This window comes from Hippopotamus amphibius, chromosome 3, assembly GCF_030028045.1.
Source record: "Hippopotamus amphibius kiboko isolate mHipAmp2 chromosome 3, mHipAmp2.hap2, whole genome shotgun sequence".
NCBI lineage: Eukaryota > Metazoa > Chordata > Mammalia > Artiodactyla > Hippopotamidae > Hippopotamus > Hippopotamus amphibius.
The window spans coordinates 149,209,110-149,228,381 of NC_080188.1; the positions used below are offsets into that span (position 1 = coordinate 149,209,110).

The following is a 19,272-nucleotide window of genomic DNA, read 5'->3' on the forward strand; positions in this document are numbered from 1 at the left end:
GCAACACTCCAATGAACCTGTGTTCATTCTTTTTTATTGAGTTAAAGAAAAAACATTTTACAAAGTGGACACATTGTTTAATTTTGTTTTGCATTTACTAGATTGGAGTGCAAGGCCAATAAATTAAACCCAGGCAGTTCTGTTGCTAATTACACACAACTTCTCTTGAGTATCAGATATTCAGATCCATTTTATGAATATGGTAGAGAGAATAACAACTGTAAAACAAAGCAGTGTGCATGTAAGTGACTGTTAGCGTGCATTTCAGAAAGGATAAATGCTCACCATATGGTACAATTACTGTGTCCAAGTTTTCAAATTAGCTTCTCTCATCCTCCTTATTACTGTCTTTAAAAAGAGAGGAAAAAACCCAACATGATTTATCTACTCTGCAGCAGAACTCTTGACGCAAAACAGCAGCCCAGTTCTGTCCAGTTTTTTTTTTTCCTTTAGCATAATAGAGGCTGTCGGACTTTTTTATACTAATTACTGTGTGAGCCTCAGATGAACCCCCTTCAATTCACAGGGCTTTGTTAAGGGAGGAGCTGTCAATGTGTCTGCCCGTTTGCAGCTGTGCTGTGGCTTTAGCTTGCTTAACATTATGCTGCTTTTTAGACTTGACAGAAGGGAATTTTTTTTTTTTTTTTTATTAAGGCAAAGCAGCCTTGTAGCGAAATGGTTTAAGCAGCTGCATTGTAGGGAAGCACAAAGAAGTTATTATTGTGTCTGTTTAGGGGGGTAGGACGGAGGGGGAGATATTCGGCTGCTGTTGATGCCGATTGTTGACTTGCCATCTGCCAGATAGGGAGAAGAAAAAAATGACAGCTCCAGCAGGGTGTTCAAGAGGTTGTTTGGAGAGACGCATAAACATGTGCAGATGTCGAACTGAATAATGGCTGGAACTTGAGACGGTTTATGATGCTGCTGATGTTTGTGCATATACAGAATGAATGTATGTGTGGATTTGGTTAACCAAGGCTACATACTAATTATCATTGTTTTCCTGCATGCCCCTTCCCCTTAGTTTGTTAATTAGTTAGGGGCTTAGTACTTCCTCTTCCTTCTCTTATTCACATCTAGTTTTAGAAAACAACTTCTCTTAAAATGGCAATAAAACCTTCCTTATTTCTCCATATAGCTGATCTGTTTGGTTGGTATTAGGCATGAACTGATAACTGATAACAGGAGATTTTGAGGAGGAAATAAGTCAGGTGAATCATCATGCTCTTAATGCATACATATATTAACAGTTTAACACTAGTCAGCGTGTAAACTAATATTTGAAACTGAATTGATTTTATAGCCTACCACTAGGGGTGAGATAGAGAGTACCAAATTCACTTTGCTAAGCAATTCCATCATACTTTGAACTTAGATGTTACTAGTTGTGAAATAAAGTTATATGTGAACCTGGCCTTCTTGGTTACCACTCTTTCTCTTGGTTGTCTTTGATTCTGTAAATGACAGTTATACATTTTCATTATGGAGTAATGAATTGGTTATATATTTCCTTCTGATCCTTTGTTGTCATTAGGTATTAGAGATTTGATATATCTGTAATCTGTATTTGATATATCTGTAATGTTTTTAAATGTTATGATAACACTTAAGTTTAGGATGCAGCAAATATGTTTATTTAAATATCTGATTTTCTTTTATTACTTTGACCTTAAGTACTTGAGAAGGAATAGTGATGTTGGGTATGTTGACTTAAAAATTTCTCAAAGGTAATTTATGTTGTAGAAAACCTGAAGTTTTTGTAAAACATCAAAACCAATTACAATATGAGTGAAATTATTAGAAAGCAAAAAGAGAAGCCCTGACTTTCTCCTTTTCTTTTCTTTTTTCTTTTTTTTTTTTTTTTTCTATTTGGGTTTCTATTACCAAAAAAAAAAAAAAAATGTGTGGGGAATTAAAGAGTTTTTGTTTTGACTTTTGGTAAACTCATGCTTTCCTAAAAACATTTGGCGTTTTGTTGCCTAATTATTAAGCAAAAAGCCTTAAGTGTGTTTGAAAGGCAAACATACTGACAGAGCTTTGTGTTCAGAGTAATGTCTTTCTGAAAGGACTAAAGGGAGATTATCTGTTATTTTCTACTCATAAAGAAATAGAGATCAGGTCTATTTAGAAAAACTTTCTTACTGTCAATTTTTCTGTAAGTGATTCTAATCTGTATTTGCTGAAAAGGTACGGAGAACCATCAGCTACATTGCACCTTTCCTTTGTCTCACATATTTAGGTTTTTCTTTTATTTGGAAGGCCACACATATGTCCATATTTTTGTATGTAGAATTATGTACGTATGTTTATAGTTTCGTAGTCAGCCTGATATCCCTGTTAAGCTTGGGAAGAAGCAACGTGCCATTTTCCAGGTAGAGGTGTTAAACTGAGAGTGTGGTTTGACAGCAGCCAGGATGTTGTTAAGAGGCTGAGCAAAAGCAAGCGTGTATAAAAGCAAACTTGCAGTTCTGTGCTTTGTTCATCATATCATGTTACTTCAGAACCATCTGTAAAATCTTAGTGCAGGCAAATATGCTTACTAAGGTAATTGAAATATTCAAGGCAGAACGTCTTTGAAGTTACACACACCAGATTTAAATATCAGTTAACTTAGATGAGTGACTTAATGAAAGTCCCTTTAACCTGTTTAAGTATGTTTCTTCATGTGTTGAAAGAGGGAAACGATCACTGATATTCAAGGATCTTGTAAGAACTAAATGAGATAATAGTATGTTTGGAATGTCTGGAACATATGCAATAGTAGCTGTTACTAATATTTTTGTTGGATATGATGTGCAGGTCTAAAGGCCTGTAAGTATTGTAATTACATAATGCTCTGTGTTGCAAAGTGAGCATGCAAAGTTCTAGAGACCGTGTAAGATATATAAGGAGGTTTTGCTAGAACCTAATGTTCATTTATATTTTAGTGATTGTTTCATAAGTTTGAAGGGAAATCATTATTTCAAGAGAATATCAAGAAAATTGTTGAATGTAACTTTTTTGGGGTATGGGATCAGTGGTTATTCAGTAATGATGATTTTATATTGTATCCTATGAAATCATTTTTCTACTTAAAAAATTTAGCACAGGGTTGCTGAAAATTGTATTCATTCCCTTAATTGGATATTAATCTCATTATTTTGAAGCCATATTTTTCTCTGCTACTGCCAATACTTAAGCTGTATTTGGGTTGTACTTTTAATATAAGGTGTTGGAGCACATTACAGTTAAAAAATGTAATAACTGTAGTGAACAAACAACACTAAAAAGAATGTTTTATCTCCTCAGGGTGTGTTAAAGCATTATTTGATTGTTCCAACTCTTTATTTTGCAGACAAAGAAACAGATCAAGCTTATTTAGTGATGAAAGTTCTAGAAGTGTTTTTTAGAGGAGTAGAGAGGAAATAGCTTTGATTGACCTGAGGGAATCAGTAAATTCAGTATAGGATGGTTAGTTACCACTCAGATATTGGTGGTTCTTTAAGTTTTTTCGTTTAAAATTGTTGTTTCTGTCAGGCATTCATTCTCTCTTTACTAAATATTACTCAGTAATTTGGGATGAAAGGCAAGGAATGTTGCCCCTGGGAAAGCTGCCTGATCCAGTTTATAAGAGTGGTTAATAGGACTGGGTATAGTCACTAAGGACTTCTGTTTTAGTTTTGAAGACTAGATTGGTTATGTTTTTAAAAATAAACTGCAATTTGAGCAATGCTAGCTTCATACTAGTATATTTTAGTGTTTAATAGCACATGGGTACTGGATGCTAATATTCAGATACAGATAGTTAAGTGTTATGTTCTAATTTTTTAAAGAAAATGGTATGTTTACCAAAAGCAACTTTTAATACCAAAGAAGTGGAAGTACTACATAGCCTATGAAATGTATCACAGATTAGGATGAAACTATTTCACAATGAGGACATTTTCACGTATGAGTGAAACTGTACTCGGTGATTCTCAGAAAAATTAAAAAAAACTTTAGGAATTTCTAGCTTTAATGTTTTATAGATGTATTTGAATTGTGCCTCAGAAAAATCCTGCATGAATAGTAATTTTTAAAAATATTGGCCAGTATGTTGAAAACAGAAGAATATTTCACTGTCTGACATTCTTTAAGGCATCTTGCTAAATGTTTTGGCTTAAAATTTTTAATGTGTTTAGTTTCAAGAAAATCTGATTAAAGATGTTGGTAAACTTGGTAGCACTTTTTAGAACAGAAGATGATTAAGATACAAAGGCAGAAAGGCAAAAACCGTGAAGTTCATGTGTTTTTTTGGCTAGGCGAGTCACTTATTTGCTTTTAGACTGGAACACAGCGTCAAAGTTCATAATTTTATACTTTTAAGTGAAAGCACATAGAACAGCAGCTGTTGTTTCCTGGCATCTTTCTGCAGGGATATATATATTTATTATAGAAAAAAATTTTATGAAATGACCTTCTTTCCTGTCTCTGCATTTGCATTATTTTCAACGGACTTTTTAAAGATAGCTCTTTGTACTTTCTGTTTTGGTAAAATAGGACTTGGAATTTGGTTAAAGAAAATTTTTTTGACCTTAGAAATCTCCATGGTATAGTATAATTTAAAAAGAATAAAACTGTTTAATTCCAGTAGTACATATTGTAAAATCTAGTTTACCCCAAGTTATACCAGGTAATGGCATAGTTCTTAGGTGGAGAAATATACCCTTAGTTGTAGAAGCAAGGACTTTTCTTAAAAGTAAATACAAATTCTAAATAAAAACATCTTTCTACTAAACCAAAACCATATGTCAGGAGATCTTACTATGTAAAAGAAAATTTTATTTACCTGCTTGCAATAATTTTTACCTCCTTGCAACAGGTCATTCACTGTAAGACAGCTCTTTGTTTTTTAGGCTGGGTTTATTTGGGGGGTAGCCAGGAGAGGTGGTGGTGGTATGCAGTTTAGACTGGTATAGTCACTAATTAACTTATACATAAGACTCTGGCATGAAGATTAGCACTTTTTATATTCTTAAAGTAAAAGTCTGTCAGGCCACTGGACTATATAGAGTGAGTTTTTCAGTATTTTGTACATCCTAAAAAATCTTTGACAGGTGAATGCCAGAAAACGTTTTTCCTACTTTGTGTGAAATAGGTGCTTTCTGAGGAAAAGGAATAAAACACCCAATGCACATTGCAGTAAATTCTGAAAAGTAAATTGATAATCCTTACACTGTGTAAAGATTTTTATAGTTTCAGAATCAGCATGAAAATTAAGTGGGTGCTTTGACCCTTCATTGCCAGTTTGTCATTTGTATTATATTTTATTAATAAATGAGTGGTTCATAACAAATGAGCCTATTGGCTGTTAGCTGCTTATAAGAAGAAACTGGAACCCCTCTTTAGTTTGAGGCTGAATGTTAATCTCTTTGAATTAGTTTATCTTTACTGAAAGATTTGTGTGTTCTCATGTCCCGCAGTTTTTAAAGAACAAATTATTCAGCAGAGACCATTATAATAGAAACTTAATATTTAAATAGTACAGAATCATTTATATAATTTTGCTTTTATTATATTTTGAATAACTTACATGATACTGAGTTTTCAAGTCATTTTCCTTTATGATGCCTTGGTTTTAAGAAACTCTGTCCTCTCAAACTAACTGGAAACATTTGAAAACAAGTGTTATTGTGCTTGTAGAAGTATGGATAATGACAAGAAAAGAAATCCTTATGTTCAGTGAGCAAACATACAGGCTTTTTTATTAAAATTTATTTTTATTAGAATGGTAAATAAAGATTGTTTTCTGAAATTTCTGTCTATGTGTTAGGTAATACTGCCCTCAGAGGGCCAAGGTAAGTAAGTTCATTTTTAACATTGAGAAGCAGCTTTTCTGCTATTTATCTGGTCTTTAAACTTGCTCTGGGGAGGAGAAATAGACTTCTTTGAATCATTGAATAGTGTTTGATTTATGATTGCATCCCTTTGATTTGTTCTGTTCTTAAAATATGTTAGCTGTATCTGTGTATCTCACTTTGATGACAGCCTCTAAGGATGTTCAGTTCTTTTCAAAGAAAATTATAACAGACGACTGGCCACATGTTGCCAAATTAAACTGGTTTACAAAGAGGATAAGAAAACTACCTAGAAGAGTTAAGATGATTTTACTGGGTGTAAGGGTATGTTTCACTTTTTGTCTCATTGATAGCAGATATTCTGGTATTCAAAATTATTTGAACCATGCTTTTGAATGTATGGCAGCATTCATTGAAATGGAAGCATTACATTCCCTTCAGTTTTACAAACTTAAGCATAATCACATCTTTAAAATACAATAAATCAAGAATGATGTACTTCACTGGATATGTAATTGTTATATGTAAATATAAATTACCAAAAGTTGAAATATACTCTTATTTCATTTATAAAAGCCTAACATTAGAGTGTGGTTTAACATGTCTCTGAATTCAGAGTATTTAAGATTAAATGATAATTGTGCAATAAAAAGGTAAAGTGGGAAAGGCCTGATGTCAAAATAATGAGTTGCATGCTTTTATCTTTTGGTTTTTGTATGTAGAACTTTCTTATGAGGTAATTTGAAAGAAACATTGACACGTTCAGTTGTAAATCCAGTGGAGTGCTTGATTTTTTCCCCCCTAGAGTTACTTGATATTGAATTAAGAAAGACCATTTCTGTGACAGCATTATCAAATTTTAATGATATAGTTCAATTGGTCGAGCATAAATGACATGTAATTCATTATTATCAGTAATAATGGGGTATAAAAATAGGATATAAGCAAAGTGAATAACAGAAATTGAAACTTTATCCACTAAAAAACAGCACCTGCTTTGCTCAACTAATGAGGAAAAAGTGATAGTCTGTATAAATGAAATTAACAAATTACATTTGAAATTTTTTTTGTTTTTTGTTGTTGTTGGTTTTTTGTCTGTTTTGATTTTGGGGGGGAGGGGATGGCCCATACAGGGAAGAAACCCTACATTTGAATTTTTTTTATATAAGTTTCAGGTGTATAGCATTATAATTCAATATCTGTATGTACTGCAGAGTGATTACCATCTATCACCATACATTTGGTCCCCTCTAACAATTTTGCCCACTCCCCAAGCCCTCTTCCCCTCTGGTAACCACTAATCTGTTCTCTGGATCTACGAAGTTTGTTTTTGTTTTATTTTGTTTGTTCATGTGTTTATTTTGTTTGTATTTTTATATTCCACATATAAGTGAAATCACATGGTATTTGTCTTCCTCTGTCTGACTTACTTCACTTTAACATAATACCTTCAGGGTCTATCCATGTTGTTGCTAATGGCAGGATTTATTTATGGCTGAGTAGTATTCCATTGTATATATTGTGGTATATATCATATATATGTACCACATCTTCTTTGTCCATCTATTGATGGATACTTAGGTTGTTGCTATATCTTGGCTATTGTAAATAATGTTGCTGAACATAGGGGTACAGATTTTTTTTTTTTTAATTTTATTTTTGGCTGCATTGGGTCTTTGTTGCTGTGCATGGGCTTTCTCTAGTTGTGGAGAGCAGGGGCTGCTCTTTGTTGTGGTGTGTGGGCTTCTCATTGTGGTGGCTTCTCTTGTTGCTGAGCACAGGCCCTAGGCATGCAGGCTTCAGTAGTTGTGGCACATGGGCTCAGTAGTTGTGGCTTGTGGGCTCTAGAGTGTAGGCTCAGTAGTTGTGGTGCACGGGCTTAGTTGCTCCGCAGCATGTGGGATCCTCCTGGGCCAGGGCTCGAACCCCTGTCCCCTGCATTGGCAGGCAGATTCTTAACCACTGCGCCACCAGGGAAGCCCCAGATATCTTTCTGAATTAGTGTTTTCGTGTTCTTTGGATAAATATCCAGAAGTGGGGTAGCTGGGTCATATGGTAGTTCTGTTCTTAATTTTTGGAGGAAATTCTATACTGTTTTCCATAGTGGCTGCACCAATTTAGAGTCCCACCAACAGCCTACCAGGGTTCCCTTTTCTCTCCAGCATTTGTTATTTTTTGTAACAAATTACATTTTATTTTAAATACTCAATTTACTTTTGTGTAGTTTAGTATGTTGTACCTATTAGGCACTCACCAACTCTTTTTTGATTCACCATACTTTTAAGAGGTTTTATTCACTTAACAAATGCTTGTATAATATTTACTGTGAGTCAGATATTCTGTGTGCTTTACAAGTATTAATTTATTTCTTCACTACTGTTGTCCCCACTTTCCAAATGAGGAAGCTGAGGCACAGAGAGATTAAACAATGTGCCAAAAGGCACACAACTAGTGAGTGGCTGGCAGAGTTGGCATTTGAACTCTGGACTTCATAATGTGTGCTTGGTAAAATGCTGGCCTCATTTTTGAAAGCTGGAGCAGCATGGCAGAGTGGAATTTTTGTTGATTGCCATTGATTTTTATTCAAATCTCAGCTTTGTCCTTTGCTTGTTACCAGTGTCTCAGAGCCTCAGCATGGCTGTGTGCATAAAGTGAGGACGTCCTAGCACCAGTCTCTCCATACCTATGTGAAAAGATCTCTTGTGCGCAATGCCTGAGCACAGTGCTTGACTCAGTACATTCAAGTGCCCTTGCCTGCCTTGCTTTCACCACTTACATACTGTGATACAAGTCTCAGTGAGCATGTTGCCAAGGGATAACAAAAGAGAGAAGAGAGAAGTTACAAAAGGCCATGGATTCACCGTCAGAATAATAGAGTTTGTGATTTGATGCAGTGTAATTACTGGGTCCCATGCTATTGGAAAGTTGTTATAGGAAACACTCCATTGGTGAGAGTCTAAGATAAAACCTGATTCTTTTTCATTGAGTTTTGTTCTATAAGGCAGTGATTTGAACATGCGGGTGGGAAGGTTGAATCAACTGAGGGTTTTTTCAAATGTCACAGGCCTCCTCCCGATGAGCAAGCACCACAACCTTCTCTGTAACTCCCTGTCCCTGCCATTGTGAGATACTATTATTGTCGTATATTCTATCCATCAGGTGTGTTACAACAGAGAAATGGATTGAGCTGTGCAGGGTTGTGTTACAGTGGGATTTCTATTTGAAGGAGCTTTTCTGATGTGAGTATAGCTCCTATTCTGCACACTGGTAGGTTTATTCATCCATTCGATTATTGGAAAATGCCAGCTTTCTCTGTGATGGATGCTGTTGGTACATGTAAGCAGATTTTCAAATGGACTCAGCCCTTCCATGTTTGATATTCATTAAGACTATTTACTTCAATGTAAGATATTACATTGATTTTAGTATTTAGAGAATATGATGTGGTGAAATGGAAAATATTTACAGTAAGGAAGTTGTAAAAGTTTCTAATAAAGTCTTTTGAAATTGGTCCATTTCTTTGAAATAGTTTACAATTCTGTTGGCCCTAGCTACTCTGTTAAAATACTGCAGGAATGACTGTATGTTTAATGCAGTGTGTGGAGTTGGAGACTTTTTCCTATAATGCAGAAAGCAGATTAAAAAGAAAGCTTTGCTTTTGCAATCTGCAAGGGCATAAATGTAAGCAAAATAATAATTTAGCTCACATTTAACCCAGCAGGAAGCTGAGTACAGATTGAGTAATTCTCCACAAAATATCTACTGCTATGTAAACTAATCTCACGGTTTATTCTTCATTAAATTGCCAAGATGCTATTTTTCTGTTGGCTAGTTTGTATGTATGCTTTGTTCTCTCTCTCTCTCTCTCTCTCTCCCCCTCCCCATTTTCCTTGCTTTTCTCTCACATTAAAACTTAATACTATAACTCTATTAAGATATTTTTATGTTTAAAAGAATGATTAATAAGTATCACATTTTTGGCTTACAGTGTAATGTTTCCTACAAACAAAGGGAACCAGGATTTGATTAACTAATTTACAGAATACCATGAAACAAGTACCAGAATGTTGAAAGGTAGATGGTAATTGTGCAATTTTCTAGATAACAAAAGAAAATTATAAAGTAGACTAAGTACTGGCAGACCCAGCATTCTGAGATCTTAGAGAAGCTGGCATTCCAACATCTTCTGGTATTCAGTGCATAGGTACTTTTCTCATGATTGTTTCAACTTCAAAGCAAAACATGGACCCCAGCCTTCTTTAGTAGATATGAAAACTATACTTAATATAAAAATGACAAGTTCATGCATTATGCAGTGTAAGCAAAGTTTCTTGACTGTAATATACTTTTCAAAATAATCATGAGGGGAGCATATGTGGTAAAATAATCATGAAGGAATGTGGGTACATCTGGAAAGCATTTAAGGCATCTTGGAAGTACAATGTGAAATCACCAGAATTGTAAACACCTTCCATCTGGCCAGTTGTAGTGGTAACATTGACCAGTGCAAAAGCAGACAGATCTCTCAGTGACCTTACGTGATAGCCAGACAGCCTGGGTGAAATCACCATAAAGATTTGAATGTTTTGCATATGACCTTATTAATCAATACTATACAGAAAATCACCAGAGAAAAAGACAAGCCTGGGCTGTCGCTTGAAATGTGAAAGGTGTATTATATGCTATGTGTATTATATGTTATGCTAGATGGGAGTAGTATCATCAACTATATAACTGTGCTTCTCTGCTGTATTGTCCTGAGGCTTCAAAGAGGAAGAGGTGCAGGGCCTCATCTTGAATTAACACAGCAGCAAACCTGGATTAACACAATTCTTTTGTGAAACATTGAAGGATCATGCTGATGTTCCTCCCGGTCTCTTCCCCCACAGTAATGCATCAAACAGTAAATATTATTGGACACCTTTTTCACAAGGCACATAGGTTGCTATTTGGAAGTACCAAGGCATACGAGATATTGCCATCCCTCAGTATGACCTCCTGGAGCATTAAAAGTGATTAAAGAAATGGAAGAAATTTTCATTTTGAATTTTAATTGCTCAGTCATCTGCTTTTCTCTAGCTCAATTCTCATAGCTGCCTACTATATTTAAAGCTCCATGAGGGTAGGTACTATGCCTGTATCATTCATTGCTGCATTCTCAGTGCTTATTTTTAGTGCCTCTTCTTTTAGTAAGTATTTTGACACTCACTAAGTATTTTTGAATGAATGAATCTATTAGAAGCCCATTTCCCCCAATTTTAAATAAAAATGTTTAAAGAACTTTATTCTTTGATTTGTGATGTTCAGCTGGGCAGGAGTTATTAATGCTTTTGGCACATTTTGCAGACATCATCTAATTTTCAGAGACTATCAACACACATCCAGAGCTGGTTAATGGCTGTTTGTTGAAAAGATTGCATAGAAGACATCTTAGAATTTAATGATTTTAATTTGCCCAAGGACAAAGAAAGAACATCCTTAAAAAGGACTTAGTGAAAGGGGAATGGTAACCTAAAAATTTAGGTTTTCAGGAGCTGGATAACAGTCAACATGTATTTAGTAAGCACCTACAGTGTGCAAAAGCACTTTCATTTATTAAAATTTCAGATTGTCCCTGTGCAGTTGAAAAATTGTTATTATGCTTGCTCATTTTAATGTAGATAATATTAAAAAATTCTTTTAAGATTATTTTCAAGACATTTATAAAACAGGATGATGATAATTTCAGTGAGAGACACATTTCTTCTGCTCCCTCAGAGATAGAAATAGGACTTTTATTTAGACTAATTGGAATATGATACTTGGATCTGCTATATAAAAATGTAACAGGCAATTTCAGGAATTGCAGATATTTTATTATGTTTATCATCTGCATTTCTTCAATAACTATATTTAGTTATAAGATATTTATAATATAGCACACTATTATGAATTATATATTCAGTATTTATTTGTTTACAGTGCTAATATTTATCTATGAAAATCCACTAGCAGAAAAAAGATTCTGCAATGTTTTCTTTTAGGTAGTTCATATGTGTAAATTTGGTTGGCATCTGTCAACAAGCAGCAGAATATTTATAGTATTGTGAACCATAAAATTAAATAGATTTTATACAGAAATTAACATTAGACCTCTTTTTGCCTTAGGTAGAAATTGACCCATGAAGACTTTTATTTAAGACTAATAATTTCTTAGTCATTAAGTCATTAAATTTAACTCAGTAAATTTATTTTTATTGAAAGCTGTCATTTTTTGGTTTAAAGCACTTCTTTGGAAATTCTTAAAATATTTGTATTTTCATGGTACTGTACCCTGTGTGTGTTGTTTAATAAAAATAATTCAGGGAGATCTAAGATTTTTGCTTTTTTCTTTGGAAGTGTAGTTACCTCTATGATATCATATCCCTATCTTAAAAAAGAAGTTAAAGGTATTAAATCAGTATTGTGTTTTGATACTGAATAACCATTGGATAACCTATTTTATTTCTTTAGACAGGATTTGTTTTATATACTTGAAACTAGTTAAAGACACTTTTTTTCTGCTGATGGGAGTAAATTTATTACTGATTGCTGCCTATTGCCTCATGTATGTAAATACTCCTGAATAAGTGCTAGATTGATTAGTAGAATATTTAATGTGAGGTTGTAGCTGAATTGTGAATGATCTTACCATAAATGATAATGGCTTTAATAATAGCAATAATAATCTAAAACTTGCTATATGCCAGGTAATGTTCAAAGGCCTTTTTACAGCCTTCCAAACCCTTCAGGTAGGTACTTCTGTGATTTTCATTTTTCAGGTGAGGAAACTTAAGGCCTAGAGAGGTTATTTAATTTCCTGCAGCTGGAAGAGTCAGGATTCAAAACTCAAGCTATTATCCCTCCGAGATGACAAAGACCAATAATATTACATCTTAAAAACTGGATTGTGGGACTTCCTTGGCGGTCAAATGGTTAAGACTCTGCACTTCCAATGCAGGGGACACGGGTTCGATCCCTGGTCAAGGAACTAAGATCCCACGTGCTGCGTGGTGCAGCCAAAAAACAAAAAACAAATCCAGATTGTGATTAAACATGAAAATACAGTATAAAAAAGTATATTCTCAGGAAATCTAAGTTTATAATTGTTTCAGCTTTTTGATGAGTCAAAACAATAATGCCTCTTTCTTGACATGCATGTGAGAATGCCTTCAGGCTCTTCCTTAGCAAGTGATCAGCTTTTGAAGCCTCTGTTATACCAAGTATGAGTGGCCATTGGTAATTTTCAAAGCTATATCACCTGTATCTATAGCAGAAACCATAATTTCAGTTTGTTTTAAGAGATTACAAGAAGTAAATTATTAAGTAAGGTAAGAAAGTTGGCAAAAGTCCAGAAAATGAAGTCCTTATAACTAAATGATTTTCTTCTATTTATAAAAGTGATGTGGATTTTTCCTTCTGTATGCGTAAAGTATTAACTATGAGTCTCTATATCACTCATGCCAAGAACTTAATCAGTAGGGGTTTTGTTTTGTTTGTTTGGTTTCTGTAAATGATGTAAACAAGCCTTTGGTCATAGTGTTGAGATGCTGCGTTAGCTTTCTAGGGCTGCTGTAACAAATTACGGAAAATGGGGTGATTTAAAACAACAGACATTTACTCTCTCGCAGTTCTGGAGGCCAGAAGTTAGAATCAAGGTATCAGCAGGTGTAAGCAGCGGCTGTAAGTTAGAATCTAAATGTAAGCCTCTATGTGGAGACTTTAGAGAAGATTCCATTCCTTGCCTCTTCCAGCTTCTGGTGTCTTCAGATAGTCCTTTGCTTGTGGTGCATCATTCCAGTCTCTGTCTGCATGGTCACATTGCCTCTTCTTCTCTGTGTGTCAAATCTTCTTCTGCTTCACTCTTACAGATATTTGTAACTGGATTTAGGGCTCACCCAGATAATCCAGGATAAGCTTCCCTTTTGAGAAGCTCCTCTTCTCAAAATGCTTATCTTAATCACTTCTTTTGCCATATAAAGTATTATTCCCAGTTTCCAGGGATTAGGGTGTATACATATATTTTGGAGTCACCATTCAGTCCAGTACAGAAACCAAAATATCAGAAACCTTGTTAGGAAATATGTGTTTTGATGTTGGTAACAGCTTACTTCAAAATATGTAAAGCCTTCAGCCAAGGAGTATGAAAGGATTGGAAGCACCCACTAAGGTAGATAGCAAGTTGTGATGGAAGTGTTGTCCAGGTGTGACAGTGCATACAAATTTCAAATGCATATTGATGGGTATCCATAGAATAGCCTCTTCAGAGGACTTGGTACCCCATAAATGCTGCTGATTTATTTAACAAGACTTTCTCCCCGTTATAACCAGGCTGTCTCTTAAATTAGTTGAAATCTATGGGCTATAAATATAAAAGTATCATGCAGCATGGTTTTAGTGCAGCATATAAACTTAGGTGTAAATGCTATCCTTAAAAAATAAAATGTGGTTGACTTCTAGCAGTCTATCTGAAAGGATTGGTGGCAGAGAGGGTAACTTTATTCCAGGCACTTAGCTCCTGTAAATGCCAGGACGTTTTGGCCATATTTTCAGAGCAGCCTGAGAAGATGTGCCTTATTTGAACTCTGTCTGCCTCAGCTGAGTCAATTAAGAAAATGTTCCATGACCAGCTGGACAAGATCCGGTTTTCTTGGGAACCCCAAGGCTGCAGGAACAATTCTAGTTTGCCATCAGTGTGCACAGTGTCTTGGCAGGGTGTTGTGAAAAGCTAAAACTTTTTTTATTCTTTTAAGCTAGCAACATTATCCTCCTTCTGTACTGGGTCTAGTAGGTGGCAGTAAGCTTACAGTTTTCTTTTATTAATGCCTTATGAATTTGTGTCCTCTGTAAGGCCCATTTCTTTGAGCCTTGATTCCACTTTTGTATCTAGAAAATGGATATTTAATTAGGCCAACACATCATGCTATTATACGAGCTTTAGTTAAGAATGTTTATAGGAACCTATAAAAAAGGATTTGCTTTCAGGAAATACTGAGAACCCTTCTCCAGATTTTAGGGGGCACCTAAAATCTGGTATAATACTGGAATATAAGCTTTATAAGTTAGAGACCTTTTTTTTTTTTTTTTTTTTTTTTGGTCTGCTACTATGTTTCTAGCTCCTAGAATAAGTTAGTAAATACATGAACGCACTCTAAGTACTTTCTCAGAAAGTCCATTCATACTACAGATGAAACATGACAAGAAAATACAAATTTTATTCGAGTCATCATTGAAAGTTTGAGATCCACTATTAGCTTAGTGTGACAGTACAGTTGTTTGATTAGCAGAATCAATTCAAAATTAGTATTAAAATTTTGTGAGAAATACTTATTTTTATCTAATAAAGAAGGGAAATTTTGACTTTTCAATTTTTCTTGTGAGTAAATAGCTATCTCACAGTCTTGGTATAAATGTATTATGTGTCAGGGATGCATAATAACTTTATTTTTAAGAACATTTTAATTACCAGAAGTCCTGCTATAAACCACAGAAAATAGTTTAAATTTCTTGTTTCATATAATAAAAAGATAAAAATTTTGTGGTGATGTTTTGTGTCTTTCTGTGTATGTAAATATTTACATGTATTTGCTGTGGCTGACAGGAAATTATTCTGAGAAATGAAAATGACTTTTATTTCTTTTAATTATACATTTTAAAAATAAGTGTATTTAGTACTCTTAAGAAATAAGAAGAAATGATGTATAAGAAGAAATGGTGTTATCCCGATTTTTTCTTCTTTAAAATTTTTAAAATGAATTTGTTTCATTTCATCTTTAGTATAATTATTAAACTGTTATTTAGCTTTTCAAACTTACAGCATTTTGTATCAGTATAAATTTGTTATTTTAAAATAGCATTTGAAATCTAAATATTTTAAAACCAATTAGAGAATATCTAATGTTTGTTTCTTTCTTTTTTTTTTTTTTCCTGTTGTGCCAGGTCTTAGTTGCGGCAGGCGGGCTCCTTAGTTGTGGGATGCAGACTCTTTGTTGTGGCATGCATGTGGGATTTAGTTCTCTGACCAGGAATCAAATGTGGGCCCCCTGCATTGGGAGCGCAAAGTCTTATCCACTGTGCCACCAGGGAAGTCCCTAATGATTTTAGAGTATATATAGAAATACTTAAACATGAGTGGAAAAATGAAACAGTAAGTACAATCAAGAAAGGAACTGTTTCATTTTTTTAATAGGGACTGTGGGTTTAGCATTCTGGTTTTATAAATTTGACCTGTTTATTCACATTAGGGCCATATTTTTAAGTAAATTGAATTGAAGGAGGGGTGTCAGGTTTTCCTTTTCTTTCCCTTAAGTTCCTCTTTTGTGCTTATACACTTGTGGGGAAGATGTTCATATACATATTTATTTGTTTATTAAGTTAGTATTGAGCATCAATCAAGTGTCCAGGCACTAGGTTGGGCACTTGGGGAGTGTATCTCTTTAAGGAAAAAGAACTAGCAATGTTTACTTTCAATGGTTAAAACTGAGTTTTAAAGCAAAGAGAATTTTGGAGAGCATGTCGTGAGCTTCACAGCTTCCTACTGCTTACTTTCCTGATGAGATTTGTAATGAAAATGAGTGTGATTGTGTAGTGAATTGTGTCAATATTTGGAAGATCAGTGTAACTTGGTGGACTGGTGTTTTCTAAACGAACAATGAGTGATGTTACAAAACCATACAGAGTGTAAAAGATTCATTCAATGTGAAATATAGACCAATGGACTTCACATAGCAGAATACAGAAAGTTTATTGATAACGGTTTCAAATTCCACATTGCAGTTAACCTTTAAAAAAATGACTGCTTGTCAAATGCTGATGTAGTATCAAAGAAAGACATCCGTAACTATCTTGAATACTCTTCCTTTTTCCAGCTACATATCTGTTTGTGCCAGATTTTTTTTTCTGTACTTCAATCAAAACAACATACCATAGCAGGTTAAATATAGAAGCAGGTATGAGACTCTAGCTATCTTCTGTTGAGCCAAAGATTGAAGAGACTTGCAAAGATATAAAGCCATACTGCTCTTCCCACTAATTTTTTTTTGTTTTAGAAAATAAAACTATTTTCATAAAAATATTAATGTTGTGTGTAACGAGTTTATTGTTACTATTAAAGGAAGTAATAAAAATTTAAATTTTCTTCTTTTCAGTTTCTAATATAGTAAACATTATGGATGTAATCTACATAAACAAAAATTTGTTGGGTGTATGTAAGTATTAAAAGTATTTAAGGGCCTCAAGAGGTCTAAGATAAGAATTTGGAGAATTGCTGATTCAGAGGAATGATTCCACATCTGAAATACATGTTAGCGGTGAGATTATGGAAGAACTCACATTTTATACTAAGAGAATGGTACTTTATAGTAAACAGTAGGGAATCAGAATATTTTTGAGCACAAAAGTGACATAATCAAAGCAGTACATACAGACATTAGAATTATCTGGAGGTGATAGATGCATTAAGATGGAAGGGGGATGAATAGAAGGGGAGAGCAGTCACAGTGCATTAGCAGAAGGACAGATGTAAGGTGTTAGGGCAGTTTAGGTTGGCTAAATGAGAGAGACTTGTGAAGACAGTATTGACCTAGCTACTGATAGGATAAGGAGAGGGAACAGACAAGTGTTAGGTTTAAGCTTAGGTTAACTGGTGTCAAGAGAGACTGATTTGTAGGGAAAGCTGAACTGCTTTCAAGTTTTTGTAGTACTATGATTAAGCACTTGAGATTGAAAAGCCAGGTGGAAATGTCCAGTAGAGAAGTGAAAATTGAGACCAGGGAACCTTCCAGCTCTTACAGTATCATGGAGTGCCTCTGTTGCTTAAGATTAAAAAGAAGTATGAAGTAAGCAAATGGTGATCTTGTTGCTAAAAATTTATATTTTGGTGGCTAGTTGATAGCTAATATCAAAATCTGATATAAGCTACGTTGAATTTACTCACTATTCTGTGCTTGGCACTACCATGTGTTCTTAGTTATTACATTTGTGTGTATGAGTGTGTGTGTATGGTTTTTAAGCTCTGTTAAGGTTTTTAAGCTCTGTTAACACACGTTCTTTCATTTCCTTGACTTGTTTACAGCATTTGCACAGTTTTTTTCCTGTACATAATAATAAGATGTTGTTTAAACAAGTTACGATCAAGATTTAACAATGAAAATAGACTTTTTCCCTTTCTTTTTAAAAAATGACACAATTGGTTGTGGTACATGGAAGAGAAACATCTATTTCATGTCCCTTTTATGATAAGTGTTTTTCATCGAAATTCCTTGTTGCTGTGTGTATGATTTATTTACCAAGGCTTTTTAAAACGGCTGAAAATATGCTCTAACAACCATCTGATATGAAAAACTGAAAAAAATGTGTACTCAGTTGAATGATTCTCTGAAGAAATAATGGTGCAAATGAATTATCAAAGTGTGAAATCATTAAAAACAAAACATGTTTGGGTTTTTATTGAATCTTAATTGCAGGCTTATGTATTTTCTTTTGTAGGCTAAGTTAAGAGAAAATTGCCTATCTAAATTTTTGGAGGCCAGTGTTGTAGGACATATATTGTACAATAATTTATTTTTCACATAAAAGATGCTGTTCATTTTTTCCCCCAACATTAACATGCATGCTTTCCTCATGTAGGAGAATATATAAAAAACTGGAGGCCAAGATATTTCCTTTTGAAGACAGATGGCTCATTCATAGGATATAAAGAGAAACCCCAAGATGTGGATTTACCTTATCCCCTCAACAACTTTTCAGTAGCAAGTAAGTTAATTATAATTGTTGATTCACCTTGTATTTATAAATTATTTGTATGGCCTTATGTGTCAGATATCTTGGGATATATGAAAACGTTTAGGTTTGTATTTAATAACAGAGAAATTTTCAGCTTGGATAGAATTTCAGTTCCTTAACATATGGATTATCAATAATGTGTGGTCTTACATAATGCAGCATAGTTTAATGCTTTTTATAGTTTGAATTTTGTAATAAAAACAATTCTTCAAGTACATACCTCAAGTTTTTCTCTGTAAAATGTAAACAGAGACCTTTGAACTTGGTTACTGGACCAAACTTTGTTGTCAGATGTTGCAGTACTTGGTGCATCTCTAATCGGTTTCCTGTTATAATCTTAGCTCTTTTGTATGATAAGAAACAAGTGATTTACGTTACACATTTTGTGGGGAGATTTTATGCTCGTAGTAAATTTTTCTTCCTTAAAAATATCCAAAAAAATGCTTGTAATTTAAACTTATTTAGAAATTGTGCATTTGCTTGAACATAGCACAGAATAAACTGAAAGATGATAGTGATGATTTGTAAGTGTTAGGACCAGGCTTTCAGATCGTTCAAATTACTGGTTAGTCAATGAAAGGGGTTTTCTGTGTTATTTCAGGAGTAAAGCATTTTAAAAGTTAGGTTAGGTTAAAATAAGCTTGCATAAGAGATA

General features: G+C 34.2%; 1 protein-coding gene across 7 annotated transcripts in view; it reads left to right on the forward strand.

Annotated features, from left to right (window-relative positions):
* Positions 1–19,272, forward strand: part of AKT3 (AKT serine/threonine kinase 3) — a 363,328-nt gene that overhangs the window by 125,656 nt on the left and 218,400 nt on the right. For 6 of the 7 annotated variants that reach the window (XR_009052722.1, XM_057728155.1, XM_057728156.1 and 3 more), the window contains one exon: positions 18,462–18,587. Coding sequence is in view for 2 of the 7 variants with exons in the window: in XM_057728155.1 (XP_057584138.1) it covers positions 18,462–18,587 (126 nt within the window). In the remaining 5 variants the exon portion in view is untranslated. Of the gene's footprint in view, positions 1–18,461; positions 18,588–19,272 lie in introns of those variants that run through there. The other variant, XM_057728161.1, reaches the window with a different exon arrangement.